General features: G+C 45.5%; 1 protein-coding gene across 2 annotated transcripts in view; it reads left to right on the top strand.

Annotated features, from left to right (window-relative positions):
- Window positions 1-73: 73 nt before the first annotated feature.
- CCDC66 (coiled-coil domain containing 66) overlaps window positions 74-18,171 on the top strand; it is a 50,608-nt gene continuing 32,510 nt past the window's right edge. For both annotated transcript variants that reach the window (XM_040407707.1, XM_040407706.1), the window contains exons 1-7: window positions 74-204; window positions 3,739-3,803; window positions 3,901-3,926; window positions 4,018-4,426; window positions 7,838-7,955; window positions 10,342-10,433; window positions 15,422-15,546. In XM_040407707.1, coding sequence (XP_040263641.1) covers window positions 194-204; window positions 3,739-3,803; window positions 3,901-3,926; window positions 4,018-4,426; window positions 7,838-7,955; window positions 10,342-10,433; window positions 15,422-15,546 — 846 coding nt within the window. In that variant the 5' untranslated portion in view covers window positions 74-193. The remainder of the gene's footprint in view (window positions 205-3,738; window positions 3,804-3,900; window positions 3,927-4,017; window positions 4,427-7,837; window positions 7,956-10,341; window positions 10,434-15,421; window positions 15,547-18,171) is intronic.

Genomic DNA, 18,171 nt, shown 5'->3' with positions numbered 1-18,171 from the left:
TAGCGTCTACCCAGGTAAGTAAGGGGAGCTTTGATTGGTCGCTTTAAGATCCAATGGCTGGAGATGTGATTGAGCTGTGCCAGCAACCAACGTACACACTGGGAGTCCGGGAAGTGCTGAGCTCAGGATGCCCGAGGGCTGAGAGTGGAGAGGAACCTGTCAGAGCGCGGCTGAAGCTGGGGAGCGGGGGGCCATGAACCTGGGGTAAGGGCACTGCACTCCTCTAGAAATGCATGCGGCTTGTTACTGCCCCTGCTGGTCCCCCTGAGAGAAGCGCCATAATGAGTGGCCTCTTGTGTTTCCTGCATTATCCTAATGCAGACTGATAATTCTGGTGGTTTGCACCTGTCCTGATAATTAAGGTTACCATGGCAACCAAGCAATATTTCTCCATCAGAAATAAATGAATCCCGTTAAATTAAATGTAATTAAATTCAATTCCAGTATAGAGGCCATGGTGTATTCTGTAATATCAGGAGGTGATCGCAGCCTGTCCATGCCCATTGGCCCATCCTGGAAAACAGAGGTCAGAATGGGCGCTGGATTTATCAACCTGCCGCCTTTTTTTTTTCTGCCATCCTCACAATTTTTTGTGTATGTTAGTAATAGGGGGAATATCTTTTTTTTTCTTTTTTTTTTTTTTCTGCCATGTTCCTGATCAGAGGGATGTGTTGGTGAATAGTGTTGAGCGAACTTGTGTTTTAAAGTTCGGGTTATCGAAGAATCGCGTTATGGATTCTAAATTCTGTTATGGTCGGTGGTAGCGGAATCCATAACGCCATTCTTCGATAACCTGAACTTTAGATGCCAAGTTCGCTCAGCACTATTGGTGACCTATGCCTGGCTGTGCCATACTAGGGTATACCCTATAGTATTACACTACAATAGGGTGCTGCGGAGCTGAACTCCAAAATTAGGGCAGGTGTAGACTGGTGCGGCAGATCGCTGAGACCATATAAAGCCATGTATGGTGCGTCATGGGGCAGAAGTGCTGATTTAGTGCAGCGGCTCCTTCGTCATGCAGTAAACAAACACTGCAGCAGCTTTATTATTAATTTTAATTCATATGCAAATGAGCAGTTGAGAGCAGACCCAAGCCACTCTGTGCACTGTTGCTTCTCCTGCTTCCTCTTCCAGCCCCTCCATTTAATTCATTGACAGGGCCATGTAACTATATAGTCACCTCACCTGGCCCTGTCAATCAGGGGTTGCTGACAGAGGAAGGTGGAGGAGCAGGGGTGCACAGAGTGGCTTGGGCCCACCCTCAGTGCACTGAACTCCCCATTTGCACAAGTATTTAATTTTTTTATTTTTTATGAGGGTGCAATCGGGACTCATAGGTCTGTGCATGCCATATCACCAGTATTCAAATTGTAAGAGGCCTTAGTAAAGTGTGGCTGCCTGTGCGCTCGCTCCAGTCACACTACAAGCTGTATTCTGCCTGTGGCACTTGTCCTACTCTAGTATTGGTATTGTGATCATGGTCATATCGTTTATTTGAAGAGACGGCTAATAAGGCAGCTCGCTCGTGTATAATTGGTAATAAAATGGCTGCAATATGAAGAGTTATAGTTCTTAGTCACTGTTGCCGCTGTTTCGGATCCTTTGTATGAAGTTGACTGACCCTTCCCTGATGGCAGTTGTTGAAGGGAAGAAGGATCAGGCATATTGTATTTAAACATGCCTGATCCTTTGCCCTCTCAGGATATAAGCCGCTGACATACTCTCTTCCTATTGAGAAGGCATGCACACTTAGCAGAGCATGCTTTTGTCTGGGAGGATTCTGGAGGAATATCTGTCTATGGACTGGTGTATAGGTGTCCGTGATCTTAGACCCCACAGCAGTGAGTCATTGTGGTCAAGCCCCCGACGTAGAGACTAGACAGAGGCCTTTTAAGGGGTATTCTGATGTGGATAGGAGATAACTATCAGATCGGTGGGGGTACTACCACTGGGACCCCCACTGCTCACTAGAACGGGGGATCCGTACTCCCCGCAGGCCCCTTGCTGCTCCCATAAAATAACCAGAGCGGACAGTCGCACATGCGCGCGGCCACTCCATTCATTTCTATGGGAGTTCCGGAGATAACGAAGTACAGTCTCCTGAACTCCCTGTGGATAGGGGATAACTTGTACCTAGCGGAATACCCCTTTAAATTACTAGCTGAATAAAAGCTGCCAGCATTAAAAGGGGTTTTCCAGGAATAGGCAAAATTTTCACAAGAGAAGGGGAGTGGGATAAAATACTGCTAAGGCTAGTGATTGGCTGCTACAGTCACGTGTCGTCATTGTTGCAGCCAGGTAGACAAACCCCAGGTAGAAAAAGCTGAGCAACGCTGCGGGATGTATCAGTCAATAATGCCTCTTTTATTACTTTATGGCCATGTTAGTCATTGCCCCCTTTTAAAAACTTGAAATCAGACCATCCCTTTAAAAGGAGGGATAACCCCTTTAAGGACACTCCTAGAGGAGCTGATTGTCTAAGCTCAACTGACAGTTGCTGGGTGCTAGGCATTGTATACAGTACATTGGTTTTAGGAGCCGTTAGCAGTCACTGATATGGATGGCGCCTCTGGCTTTTATTAATCCCCGATGCACCCAATAATGGTCAGCATTTCCTGATCTGAAACCATATCAATGAGAAAGCTCTCCGGAATATAGCTCGGCTTGCTAAACCACCTAGCTGCTTGATACAATTAGTAATAAATAGCCGGCTGTGTATCAATCATATAACTACATTTATTTTATATGAATTGTATATAATCGCAACAATTTACTTTATATGAAATAACTACATTTAATCATATGTATATCAATTAGTAATTGGAGTAAATTGTTGTGATTTGTATATTTCATATAAAATGAATGTAGTTATGATTGATTTACAGCCGGCTATTTATTACAAATTTTCCGATCTGTCATTGAACGTGTAAATGGCTTCATCTCCAGGTTCTCAGAAGAAACGGCTGCTTGCAGGGAGCAATAGAGGAAATCTTCATAGGAGAGGCTCCAGGTGTTAGGACAAGTATTGCATATTTCCAGGAGGTGCCGTAAAAGTCCGGATAGATGCATGTCCCACCTCAGGACCCTCATCTACCTTGAGAAGATGAGTCCCCGGCCTCTGTTTAGTTTGGTGAGGCGGCCAGCACATCCTGGTGGAGCGGGAATATAGAGATGTGCCTGGCTCTCTGTTCAGGTGTGCGGGATACAGTAATGAAGGGGTTATGCCATCATGGCATACAGGTATCACAGGGTAGGTGATAAATGTTGGATCTCTGTGGTCCCACCGATGGCTAACATGGGAATCCTGAGCCCCTTGTTCAGCGAGGAGGAGTCTGAATAGAGCCGTGGATGACCCTAAGTGCTGTTACTACTCCATTCAATATCCGTGGTGCTGACGGAAACAGACGAGTCTTGTTAAACTGAGGAAGTTTGTGGCAAACCGCTTATGGGTTTGGTGTCCATTCATTACCTGTTAGATGGCCCTGACTGTGTCAAATTAGTGCTGACCGTGTCATGGACAATGGGAAAGGTATGCTTTGTACATTTCCTGCAGGATTAATAGAGGAACATGTGTTTAATACAACAGAAACGTCCTCTTAACACAAGCTTCACATAACGGCACTCTTTGGAGAAGTAAAAGCTTTTATGGTCTCTGAATTAGGTAAAATATAACGAATTGCCATAATTACTGGTTTCTTTTCTAATCCCTGCGTTTCAATGTGCTTTATTTTACAGGGATGGATTAATGCTTGAAACTCAGATTTTGAATGGCAAACCCAAGCTTATCTTGGCTCCCTATGGTAAGATGGCTCTCACTAGTCTTCAAAATGCTTCTACTGGATACTCGGATATATTTTCATTTATTTTATTGTTTTTTTATATCTATTTTTTAACTAGGAGTACAAGAAAAGACGGCTAAGCAGGTAATGTGCTCTAAATCACAGATATCTATTAATCCATGTTTTCTTTATGGCATTGACGGAATTACTTTATTTTTATTTTTTTCATTGACAGGTGGGTAACAAGGGAAGGACCCAAAAATCTACTCTGAAAGGAAAGAATCCAGCCCAAGTCCTCCACGTGGAGAACAACCATGCCAAGACAGAGCAGCCGGTGCTGAAAGGCAGATCTGCCGTCGGAGGGGCGCCCCCTAGTAAACCTCCTAGTAACGTACTCAAGGAACTTGAAAACAAACATCACGACCAGAATGTGCAACAGACAAGGCTGGATGCTGGGAGGGGCAAGCCTGTGCCCAAAAAGATATCTAACGTGCCAAAGCAGAGACTACAACAGAAGCCGCCAATCTCTGCAGAGGAGCTAAGGGAGAGTCTAGTATGTCTTACCCAGGAGCAATTCCAGCAAATTCTGATGACCCTCAATCATGGTAACAAACCAGGGACAACAGACCAGACGGCTGAGCAAGGTAAACCGCTTGTCTGATAGGGAACTTAGGTTGTGAGCCCCATTGGGGGCAGCAAGTGATGATCATGTAAAGCGCTGAAGAATATGTCAGTGGCATATAAGTGCGTAAAATAAAAATAAGTAAATGTCTCTCTGTGTAGGGAATATCGATTACATCAAAGAAAGAGACTTCCAGCACGTAGTAGATTAGAAAATTGCATCCTCTTTATTCCAAAAACGACATCATGACTAAAGTAAAAGATCTGACGGGAGGTTTGTCCATTTTACTTTAGTCACGGTGTCGTTTTTGGAATAAAGAGGATACAATTTTCTAATCTACTACGTGCTGGAGGTCTCTTTCTTTGATGTTTACTGCATAGAGCTGGCCTTGGCTTTTCCGCTGCACGATGGATATTTGGTGAGCTGGGCTTTTTTCTTTTTAATATCGATTACTGCCTAGTCGCCTGTTGACAGCTTGCCTTTTTATATTATTCCTAAACGGTTTTTGGAACCCTCTGTGAGTGATGGCCTGTCGCCAGGGTAGGTCATTAGTATCCGATCGGAAGGGGTCTAACATCTCGCACCCCCTCCGATCTGCTGTTCTGCAGTAGATTTGATGCCGGGATTTCAAGCTCTATCCTTTGTCCAGTGGATGGAGCTCCTACCTGCAGGACCTCTCACTTCAGTGGGAGCAGTGCTGCAGTAACCAGCTCCATTCACTACACAGCGGACAGAGTACCGGAACTACTGCAGAACAGCTGATCAGCGGGGGGCAGGGTGTCGGACCCTCTGACCCTCCCTCCTGAGGATAGAACATCACTTGTAAAATATTTATAATTTTTACAATAAGGAACAGTTTTGTGTCATTCCTTTCTCATTTATCTTGGTTATATTTTCTGGGAAAGAAGGGTGCCATTTAATACAACTATTGCAGCTCATGCAGTTTTCTGAAGGGCAGTGCACATACCCCAGGCTCCTATAAAGCTGGGAAGGATCTACTGTCAGGAATATATAGTTAATGAGAACCTGTCGCCATGAAAATGCAATGTAATCTGCCAGCAGCATGGAATAGGGCGAGAAGAGTTTATAATCTCGTTTTAATCTCTGTACAGCTTCACATAATATGTTGGAGCTCAACAAATGAATAAAACAATAAAAACCTAACTTTTACACATGAGCCCCATGCTCTTTGGGCCTCCCCCCTTGACATCAGCAAGCAATGAATTTACATGGACAGTTCACATTAAAGGGAACCTGTCATATTCAACATGGTGTTTGTTTGAGCTGAGGCCCAGCATAGAGCAGGTGATGCTGAGCAGATTGAGATGTAGTTTGTGAGAAAATATTCAGTATAAGGGCTCTTTCACACTTGCGTTGTTGGGTTCCGGCATAGAGTTCCGTCGTCGGGGCTCTATGCCGGAAGAATCCTGATCAGTTTTATCCTAATGCATTCTGAATGGAGAGAAATCCGTTCAGGATGCATCAGGATGCCTTCAGTTCCGGAACGGAACGTTTTTTGGCCGGAGAAAATACCGCAGCATGCTGCGCTTTTTGCTCCGGCCAAAAATCCTGAACACTTGCCGCAAGGCCGGATCCGGAATTAATGTCCATTGAAAGGCATTAATCCGGATCCGGCCTTAAACCAAACGTCGTTTCGGTGCATTACCGGATCCGACGTTTAGCTTTTTCTGAATGTTTACCATGGCTGCCGGGACGCTAAAGTCCTGTTTGCCATGGTAAAGTGTAGTGGGGAGCGGGGGAGCAGCATACTTACCGTCCGTGCGGCTCCCAGGGCGCTTCAGAGTGACGTCAGGGCGCCCCACGCTCATGGATGACGTATCGCATGGATCACGTCATCCATGCGCATGGGGCGCTCTGACGTCATTCTGGAGCGCCCCGGGAGCCGCACGGACTGTAAGTATACTGCTCCCCACTACTACTATGGCAACCAGGACAATAATAGCGTCCTGGGTGCCATAGTAACACTGAACGCATTTTGAAGACGGATCCGTCTTCAAATGCTTTCAGTTCACTTGCGGTGTTACGGATCCGGCGCGCACCTCCGGCAAATGGAGTGCACGACGGATCCGGACAACGCAAGTGTGAAAGAGGCCTAACATATAATTCATTCATTTATATCCAAGCTCATTCTGGGCTTTGAAGTCCAGGCAGTGGTCCTATAGGTGATTGACATGCTTCCCTCTATGATTGTGTATACAGAGATCCCTGTCAATCACTGACAGGAGCGCCTCCTGGACTTCAAAGCCCAAAATGAGCAGGGATATAAATGAATAAATTATACTGAATATTTTCGCATAGAACTGTATATGAATCTGCTCAGCTCCTTCTGCTCTATAACATGCTGGCCCTCAGCTCAAACACTGTGTTCAACGTGACCGGTTCCCTTTAACGTGAACTGTCCATGTAAATTCATAGCGTGCTGTTGTCTAGGTTGGTGGCCCAAAGAGCATGGGGCTCATGTGTAAAAAAAATTATGTTTTTATTGTTTTATTTATCTGTTTAGCACCAAAATATTATGCAAAGCTGTACAGAGATTTTAACACACTGACCCCGCTGGGGCTCACAATCTAAATTCCAAATGAACTTTTTTTTGGCGTAACGGAGGAAACTGGAGTACCTGGAATAACCCCACGCAGACATGGGCAGAACATACAAACTGCCTGCAGATGCTGCCCGTGGGGGGGATTCTAACCCAGGACCCCAGTGATTAACCACTGAGCCTCCATGCCTTTCTAAGAAAATGTGACACTGTTATCTAAAGGGATCATTTAGATCTCTCCATTATTTTCTTCGCTACCCTAAAAAAAAAAAATATATATATATATAAGGGCTCATGCACACAACCGTATGTATTTTGCGGTTTGCAAAACACGCATCCGCTAAAAATACGGATGACGTCTACTCTATATCCATTCCGTATTTTGTGGAACGGAACAGCTGGCCGCTAATAGAACAGTCCTATCCTTGTTCGTTATGTGGACAATAATAGGACATGTTCTATTGTTTTGTGGAACGGACATACGGAAACAGAATGCACACTGAGTAACTTCTGTTTTTGTTTTTGCGGACCCATTGAAATAAATGGTTCCACATATGGGCCACAAAAAAAAACACGGAAAGAAAATACATTTGTGTGAAACTCTGCCAGGAAAGGCTGGATGCAGAGTCCCACAACGAAGACCATTTGGTTGAGGTATTTTTATTTTTTTCTCCCCTTCATGTAGCTTTATAGTGGATATAGATGCTTTATGTCTTTAGGTGTCTTGGGGGGGCACAGCAAGTGCATTATAATTACCACTTGAGTTATTAATTTTGCTAATTTTTGAGAGTTTTCATGATGATGCTGGTTTCATCCTGATTATGTTAACTGTTAAGCCGATCTAAATAATTTTATGTATTTTTGTCATTTTAGGTGAGGAGAAACCGGAAACGGGGGAAAACCTTACAGAAAACGCAGCTATTGAGGAGGAGGCCAGCAGTGGACTGGCAGAGAAAAATGATCTTCCCACCACAGGCCAGATCGGTGACGGGTATGTTCTATGTCTTTACAACATGGTGCATTGTCCAAAGTTAGACATAAATGGAAAGATTATTGCTAATGATAAAACTTGTTTGATGTATGTGAGTGATGCTTCATAGTCCCCCAAAGCAAAAGTGTCACAGGGTCTCCACCAACAATGTGTCATTTTTAAGACTATTCATATAGAATCCTTTCATGGCTGAGATTGGAATAACCCTTGTCAGCAGTAGTTAGGGGTGGGCGAAGTCGGGGTCGGACTGGCCCACCAGAGAACCATAGCATCCTACAATGATCCTCAAGGACCTAGGAGAAAAAAACTTTTGGTTTCCTTTGGAGCCAATCACCGGCCACTGGGGTCTTTTTCTTTGATTCAGAACCTATAAAATTTTATTGATGGGGGTTATTATAGGGGTTGGGCCTCGAGAATAATGTCCTCTGGTGGGCCGAAGGAACCCCAGTAAGATATTGGGTGGAGTTACATACATGTTTTTGTAACCCTGGCTGCAGCATTCGAGGTTTATTCTTATCTCAGCCATGAAAGGCTGAGATGGGAATAGCCCTTTTAATAATTGTGTCCTGCAGAAGAACCTTTTAGGCTTCTCCAGCTAAGACGATTGAGTAACAGAGGACCTGTCACCTCTCCTGATAAGCCTGTGTTACTTTATACCTGTATTCCCTAGGAAATATTCTTTCTGGAGCAGCTTTTCTTAGAATTGTGGCCCAGATGTACTATGAGTTAGATAGTTCTGATGCATTTAAAGACTCCCACTCACACTCTGATTGTAGACTTAGATTGTATGATAAATTGGGCACATCTATAGGCTGCCTGTCTATGGCTAATTTCACATCTGCGTTTTGCTGGATCCGTTAGGATTCAGCAAAAACGCTTCCGTCATGATAATACAACTGGCTGCATCTGTTCTAAACGGATTCGTTTGTATTATCTCTAAAATAGCCATGACTGATCCGTCATTAAAACCATTGAAAGTCAATGGTAGACGGATCCGTTTTCTTTTATGTTCGAGAAAACTGATCCAGCACTGTTGACTTAGATTGTGTTTCGTGCCAGATCCGTCTTGCTCCGCATCCCATGCCAGACAGAAAAACCTGCTTGCATCGATTTTTCTGTCCGGTATGGGAACGCAATTCTGGTGCACTCCTTTCCATTTAGTTTTGTCATCCCCATTGACAATGAATGGGGACAAAACTGAAGCGTTTTACTCCGGCATTGAGATCCTATGACTGACAATACTGGAAAGGAAAAACGCATATGTGAAAGTAGCCTAAAAGCTCAAAAAGGTTGTTTGAGATAATTAAAAATCTCAGATACGCCTCCCAGTAGCCTAAAATAATTAAAACATTTTTTATACTCGCACCTTTCTCCAGCGCCATTTTCTGTGGTGCTGGTCCGGTCCTCCTGACGCAGCTTGTTTACAAACCACAGTGGTGACATGCTGGTATATGGCATGTGACTGCTGCTTCCAGTCAATGCCTTCAGTGGACTAACACTGAGGACAGAGAGTGGCTGCAGCAGTTGCATGCTGTGTAGGTAGAAAGTTGTAAAACTTTTAATTACATGATTAATAAGATTTAATTTGTTAAAGCCAGATTACACCTTTAAGGATTATTCATGGAAGAGCTAAAGAGTACATGTCAATGCAGAAGTGACGTTACAGTTCTGACTTAATAAAGGCCGCTTTATATTAAATGCAAACAACGTTGAAGTATGTGCACATGTCATTCTAAATCCTCTTCAAAGACACTAATGTTACACATCCAGTGCAAGTTTTGGAACCCCATTCCCATATTCTGGGGAAAAAAACACCCTCTGGTTTTAGTTTTTGTCATGGAAAATAAATCCTATGCAGAGGTAATGAGCTTGAACAATTCTGTAGATTCTGCATGGAAAAGCAGGGGGATAGCCCCATGTGAATGACATGACCAGTTGAGTAAATCCATAGCAGAAATCAGAGTGTCCGGCTTGGATATCTGCCACCGATCTTGCGGTAAAATACCGCTGCCATAGGTAAATGTGACAGTTGAACATACCCTTAGGGCTTATTCAGATGGCCGTGTGAATAGGTCTGCATCCGTTCTGCAACTTTGTGGAACGGGTGTGGACACGTTCATTTCAATGGGGCCGCAAAAGATGCGGACAGCACACCGTGTGCTGTTCCCATCCGTGGTTCTGTTCCGCGGCCCCCGCAGTCGCAGATGAGAATAAGCATTTTCTATTATAGTTGCAGCCATGTGTGGTCCGCAAATTGCCAGTATCCGTGTTTTGCTAATCTGCAAAACACTATGGTCGTGTGAACCTGCCCTTATACTGAGTTTCAGGAAATCCCTTTGTGACCTACATTATGTGATGTAAAAATGCTTTCTTCCCATCAATTTAGGCAAACGGTCAACTTGTTCAGCACGCTGGGAGAACGGGAGAGAGACAAGAGTCTCCAGGAAGCAAAGAAAGCCCAGTGGAGGCGAGAGCTAGGTATGTGCGCTGCAGTGCTGATTGCTCTACCGTCTTTGTCGAGCTGTGTGAATGGCAAGGGCTAGCGCTCATTGTTTTTATGTGTTCTTCCCCCAGAGAATAACTTAGTTTTTTGCAAATAAGTTCTGGTGCTGAATGCATATAACGTACAGCTGTTGACATAAAGAAGTCTTCCGTCCTACTCCCATAGATCATTCAGGACAGGGAGCATTCTGTCTTACTGCTGGAAATATAATATCATTGTAATTATATGTGAGGCCTTGGGGAGCTCTTAACCCTCTGCTCAACTCACGTGGGGATCACTCATTAAATCTACAGCCAGAGGTTTTAATTACATATCCACGTTTCTGTGGGGTTCTGTGGTAGGATGATCCCATCTCCTTATACTTAAACAGTCACTTTATATTATATTGTTTGATAGACAACCCGAATATTGTACAAAAAATAAAGCAATCTTAAAGGGCTTCTACCACCAGAAATACTGTTATGTAGCTGACTGATATAGCGATGCGCTAATTAGGGATCGACCGATTATCGGTTTGGCCGATATTATCGGCCGATATTGAGGATTTTGAACGTTATCGGTATCGGCATCTATTTTATATACCGATAACGTATTGGGAACACAGAACGCGCTGCTCTCAGCGCTCTCTGTGTTCCCTCCGCAGCACAGGGGAGAAGGAAGCAGTGTCTCCTCCCCCTGTGCTGCTGCTGCCGCCAATGAGAGGAGAGAAGACAAGAGGAGGGGAGGGGCTGTGGCCGCTGCGCCACCAATGAAGATGAGCCTTTCATTCATTCCTATACAGGAGGCGGGAGCTGGCTGCAGAATCACATAGCCGGCTCCCGACCTCTATGAGCGATAGCTGCGATCCGCGGTAGTTAACTCCTCAGGTGCCGCGGATCGCAGCTACCGCTCATAGAGGTCGGGAGCCAGCTATGTGATTCTGCAGCCAGCTCCCGCCTCCTGTATATGAATGATTGAGAGACTTATCTTCATTGGTGGCGCAGTGCGCCCCCCCCAAGCCCCCCAGTATTAATCATTGGTGGCGCAGTGCGCCCCCCACCCCCATCCCAATCCCGGCCAATAGTAAAAACATTGGTGGCGCCGGGCGCCTTCCCCCCCCCCCCCCCCCACCCAGTATTACTCATTGGTGGCAGTGGCCACAGGGTCCCCTCTCTCCTGCTCCTCCGATCGGAGCCCCAGCAGTGTAAGCCTGGGGCTCCGATCGGTTACCATGGCAGCCAGGACGCTATTAAAGCCCTGGCTGCCATGGTAAGCTCCATGCTGCTGTGTGCACTATGCACAGAGCAGCAGGGACAGTGTGAGCTCCTATTCACCCTGATAGAGATCTATCAGGGTGAATAGGACAAGGGTTCTAGTCCCTAAGGGGGCTAAAAGTTAGTAAAAAAACAAAACACAAAAATATTAAGTATAAATGAAAAAGATTTATAAAAAAAAAATACACATTAACAATAAACCAAAAAATACACATTAACAATAAACATATTAATTTTCAGCAGATTTGTGTAGAAATTTTTTTTTTTTCTCCAAAAATGAAAATTCCCAGAATATCGGTATAAATTATCGGCTATCGGCCTGAAAGTTCACAAATTATCGGTATCAGCCCTAAAAAATCAATATCGGTCGATCCCTAGCGCTAATGTCAGCACTACATAACAGTATGTTTCTAACATTTGTCCCTGCAGCCGTTTTTGTAAAAAACAAACACTTTTATTATACTCTAATGAGCCTCTAGGTGCTATGTGGGCATAAAATCAGCACCTAGAGGCTCCGTCTACTCACTTTATCCCGCCCAGGTTCCCTGTTCTGCCTGCCCAGCTCCTCTTGATTGATGCCACGGTCCACCGCATCATTGACAAAATCCCGCGCCTGCGCCTATCACTTTTGTCTTTAGCGCAGGCGCAGTGAGTGAAGGCCGCTCTCCTGATGCCGGTGTAACGTTACATTACCCTACTTCGTGAGATTTCCCTACCTCCTAACTTCCTGTCGCACCGAAAATGACGTGTGGAGGCGTTCCTTAGTTTTGACGATATGCGCAAAAGGACAGTTTAGGGAAAATCTCACTGCGGAGTTCAGCAGCACACCGGGACACTGCGCATGCGCCGGAGAGCCGAAGTAGGGAAATATTACGGCCCATTGCGCAAGCGCGGTTAACCCTTTACTTGAGCTATTCTCATATAGCTCCAGCAAAGGGTTAGCAGCGCTTGCAAAATTATTATTATTATTTATTATTAAAGCGCCATTCATTCCATAGTGCTGTACATATGATGAGCGGTGCACATACATAATACAGACAATTGCACTAATCATAAACAAGACAAGTTACAAACTGGTACAGAAGGAGAGAGGGCCCTGCCCGTGAGGGCTTACAATCTACATGGTATGGGAGAAGGACACAGTAGGTGCGGGTTAAGTTGGTCATGGCGGTATAGAGGCAGCAGGGTCACTGGTTGTAGGCTTGTCTGAAGAGGTGGGTTTTCAGGTTTCTTTTGAAGGATTGCAATGTAGGTGAGAGTCTGATATGTTGGGGTAGCGAGTTCCAGAGTATGGGGGATGCACAGGAGAAATCTTGGAGTCGATTGTGGGAAGAGGCAATAAGAGGAGAGGAGAGAAGGAGGTCTTGTGAGTATCGGAGAGTGCGTGTGGGGATGTATCGGGAAAGTAGCTCAGAGATGTAGGGAGGTACCAGGTTATGGGTGGCCTTGTATGTATTTGTTAGTACTTTGAAGTGAATTCGCTGGGCAATGGGGAGCCAGTGAAGGGATTGGCAGAGGGGAGAGGCAGAGGAGTAATAGGGTGAGAGGTGGATTAGTCGGGCAGCAGAGTTGAGGATAGATTGGAGGGGAGCGAGAGTGCTTGATGGAAGGCCACAGAGGAGAATGTTGCAGTAGTCTAAGCGAGAGATAATGAGGGCATGTACAAGAATTTTCACAGATTCAAAGTTAAGGAAAGCACGGATGCGGGAGATGTTTTTGAGTTGGAGGCGGCAGGTGGTGGAAAGGGCTTGGATGTGCGGTCTGAAGGAGAGGGCAGAATCCAAGGTCACTCCAAGGCAGCGGACTTTGTTGACCCGGGAGAGTGTGCAGCCATTGATCATAATAGATAGGTCTGTTGAGGGGGTTGAACAAGATGGGGGAAAGATTATGAAGTTTTAGAAAGCGAGAGGCGAAGAAGGATGATATAGAAGATAGACATATTGGGATTCTTGATAGTAAGGTGGTGATGTCTGGACCAGAGAGGTAGATTTCTGTGTCGTCAGCGTAGGAGTGATACTGAAATGGATATTTATACTACCCTCAGCGCTTGCGCACTGGGACGTAATTTTTACCTACCCCCACACTGCGCAGGCGCCGAGATCGGATGGAATTTTCAGGAGTTAACCGCGCTTGCGCAATAAGCCTTAATATTTCCCTACTTCGGCTCTCCGGCGCATGCGCAGTGTCCCGGTGTGCTGCTGAACTCCGCAGTGAGATTTTCCCTAAACTTTCCTTTTGCGCATGCGCAGATTGTCAAAACTAAGGAACGCCTCCACACGTCATTTTCGGTGTGACAGGAAGTTAGGAGGTAGGGAAATCTCACGAAGTAGGGTAATGTAACGTTACACCGGCATCAGGAGAGCGGCCTTCACTCACTGCGCCTGCGCTGAAGACAAAAGTGATAGGCGCAGGATTTTGTCAATGATGCGGTGGACCGTGGCATCAATCAAGAGGAGCTGGGCGGGCAGAACAGGGAACCTGGGCGGGATAAAGCGTGAGTAGACAGAGCCTCTAGGTGCTGATTTTACGCCCACATAGCACCTAGAGGCTCATTAGCATATAATAAAATTGCTTTTTTTACAAAAACGGCTGCAGGGACAAATGTTAGAAACATACTGTTATGTAGTGCTGACATTGGTGGTAGAAGCCCTTTAACTGTGAAGGACCAGGTCTTTTTGGGCTTCCCTATTGTCTTTTTTTCAGCCTACTTATTCCCCTCTTCAGCTGTACAGCTAGATTAATTTCTCTCACAAGCAGGGGGCATTCCCTTCAGTGGAATCTGCCAGCACTGTACTGCTGTGATGTCCTTTCCCTTATTTCCCACTATGTTTGTCTTCAACTCTGAAGCTCACAGAATAGATAAGGAGGGGAAGATCAGACCTACAAAAAGGCAGGAGGCTCCTGTGATGTTCAGAAGCTGTGTAGAAGCAGTTCTTTTATCAGTCATAGGATCTCAGCTAGCCCTGACACATCCCCACTTCCTCTCAGCTGTCTCCTGTGTCTGTTACTAGGGACGGATCTTGCCTGACAATAGGCAGTGGGCTGCAAATTAGGTGGAAGTGAGACCCTTAGTGGCCATGACTTTAAAGCTTTTTTTCAGGTGGATGCCGGCATATTTTTTAAATGAAGTGATTCAGAAATTTGCTATTTACACCATTCTCTATTAAATGAAATTGTGTGAAAGTACAGTGACTCTTAAAAGCATGTATACTACCACTCCACTCTCCACAAGCCTGACAGACATAGCTGAGTAGAGCGTTCAGCTACATCCGTCCGTCCCACAGACTTTGGTACAGTAATGTGCATGCATGACCGGTTGTTGCTATCTTTTGTGTTGCATTTAAACATAGGGCAAGAGACTTCCAATGTTGTGATTGTGGGGGTCCCAACAGTCAAAACGCCCAACGATTAAGACACCTATCGCCTATCCTCTGGTTGAGTGACAAGTACTCCTAATGGGAAAAAAATTTAGTTTTTTTATCCTGTATATAAGAACAACCAGAGAAGTCTACATATTTGTATATACCTTTTAACCACCGCTCCATTTAAACAGGGGACACACCTTGTTTTCATGATTCAGTGGGGATCCCTATCACCTATCCTGTAGTTAGGTGATAAGTCTTGGTTGTGGGAAAGCCCCCCTTACCTTATACATTGGGAAGGTATTATACCTCAACTTTAGTTTACAATATATTTTTCTTCTATTATAGATGAACAAGTGGCTTTAAAGAAGAAGTTGAAGGAATCGGAAAAGGATGGAATTAATCTCAGGACTCGGGAAGCTTATGGCAGAGACTCTGTCTCAGAGAGGGCAGTCTCTTCTGATCTGCCAAAAGTAAGAAATCCAACCTTTTTCGCCATGTTTTGCCGGCTGTAAAGTGAAGTTCTGAATTTAGTTGGCCTAAAGAGGTTGTCCAGCTATATGTCTCTGTCTCTATCTCTATCTCATCAGTGGGGTCCAACACCTGGCACCCCTGCCGATCAACATTTTAAAGATGATGCAGTGCTCCATGCAAGCGCTGCTTCCTGTTCATTACACTATACTTCGTCTCGGAAGTTCAGTGTAATACAAGTACCAGCTCCATTCATGTGAATATAGCGAATACTTGTAATTCCACAGGAGACAACGTGTATTGTACTGACCAGGAAGCTGCGCTCTCGTGGAACGCCGCCTCCTCGTCTCATAGCTGATCAACGAAGGTTCCGGGTGTCGGACCCCCTTTGATCAGATATTGATGACCTATCCTGACGATAGGTTATCAATATATTTGGCCGGACAACCTCTTTAAAGAATGTATTAAGAAATTGATTGAATGACAATATGTTATGTAAACTGTGTGTGTATGTGGCTTCCGGTAAATCCTGTGGGTTTTCTGTAGCTCCATCAGAAGACTCGAACATTTTTTTACGACTATCAGAAATCGGACATCCCTACAGCTCAATACGACCCCTATATTTAATAGTTATCACTGAAAAGTGACCTGTTGTCACTAAAACTTCAATTTTAAAAAGTAGGTTTAAACAACAAAAACCTAAATAGCTGCACCGTGCTAAGCAGACATGCTGATGGTTCATACGAACAAGACATGTCCTGTAAATCACAAGTAATCTCCCTTTAAAGGGAATGTGTCATCAGCAATTGACCTATCGTTTAAATCACGTTTTTATGTTAATCATATTTTAAAAAAATATATATTCCATGACAATATTTAGATAAAATCCTGCAGTTTTCACACTATTCACTAAGCCTAATTATAGGCGCCACTTCTTGGTTTGTACAGATCACTTTACTGCAGTTACCCACTTATCTGTCATTCTAATCCTGCCTGTAATGATATCACCTTTATGTATAGATAACACAAGATCCACTATTCACAATAGGTGATATCACAGCTTATCAGCACAGGTCACAAAGCATGCCTAGAAAACTCTCCCATAGAGGTCAATGAGGTCCCCTCCTGACTATTGTGTCTATGGCCCATGGGGCTGCCATAAAGCAGTTCTTTAAATGCTTTCTAAAAGTTAAGAACAGCTCAGGTAAGATGGCCTCCCTCATAATAATGTTCAGGGAATAAAAAATCTGTTATCAGAAAATAAAAACAGATTACCAAAAAAGGAGACGTGATCTGGTTTTAACTGGCAGATAAAAGTTTTGGTGACACATTTCCGTAAATTTCCCGCTGAGCTTTTGACTGATTAAGGTTAAGCGCAATACGAGTGACTCTCTAAAGTGGAACTGCCTCTTGACCAGCTGACATGTCACAGTTTGCATTTACCTATTGTCTTTGGTCTTTAACCTCTTCAGGACCCTGCCATTTCTTGCTTGTATCATTGGGGGACACAGACCATGGGTATAGCTGTTTGCTGCCACTAGGAGGCGACACTAGGCTGAAAACTATTAGCTCCTCCCCCGCCAGCTATACCCCCCCCGGCCAGGAGAGAGCTTTTAGCTTAGTGTCGTAGGAGGCAGACCCCCTGCTCTGCAGGGTGGCTGTTATTTTTTTTTTTTACTTTTTATTTTTCCTTTTTAGGTTGGGGGTCCAGAGCTACTAAGAGCTCTGCATCCCTGGGGGGGGCTGACCGGTGACGCTTATTCCACCGCTCTGCCTCCAACAAGAAGACAGTGGACCAGGAGGGCTTGTCCTTCCTGCTCCCCCCAGCCATGGGGCCACCTGTTTCTGCCCTTCAACCAGGTCCCTGTCACTTGTGCCAGGGACTGAAGAGGTGGCTCTGCTGGTCCATGTTAGAAGGGTGAAGAACACAGATGAAGGCCGGTGAGTATGTCTGTCTGTGTTCTCTGTGTCAAGATCAGGGCCAAGGGGCTGGACTCTGTACTCCATGGGGACCTGTCTGCACGGCACCACCGGCACGGGGTTGCGGGGGTTAACTCCCCATGTGCTGCGGTTTCCCCAACCGCCTCACCAATTCGCGGGCGGCGGCGCGGGGTTACCGCCGCCCTCCCCCCTCTTTTTCCGGTCCTGGTAGAGTTCTTCCGATGTATGTCGGGACCACTTCTTCTCCGGAATCCCGGCAGCGCTGCTGCGGGGGGGGGAGTGGTTTTGCGCCGTCGGGCTGTTCTTCCCTTCCTGCTTGCTCTCTATCTGGAAGTACCCGGCCGTGCATGCGGTTTCCCAACCTGAGAGGGACATCTTCTTGGCGGCTCAGTTGTGTAAAGCCCTCCTCTCCAAACTGTCCAGCTCGCCGCAGACCACCTCAACCTGCTGCATCCTGCTCCTGGGGACACGTCCAGCAAGGGTTAACTCTGCTCCACTTTGATAGGACCAGCGCTGCTCCCCTCCTCTGTACCCTCTCTGGCTCCCTGACTCCTGTCATGTCGGACCCAGCAGATCCCGTGCCCCAGGTCCTCGGTAGGGCTACCCATTATGCCTGCACTTCATGTAATGTGAAGTTTCCTAGGGGTCAGGTGAACCCCCTCTGTGCCTCATGCCAGGCCACCTAG

The sequence above is a fragment of the Bufo bufo genome, chromosome 9 (genome assembly GCF_905171765.1).
Source record: "Bufo bufo chromosome 9, aBufBuf1.1, whole genome shotgun sequence".
NCBI lineage: Eukaryota > Metazoa > Chordata > Amphibia > Anura > Bufonidae > Bufo > Bufo bufo.
This window is presented reverse-complemented; position numbering and strand designations above follow the sequence as displayed.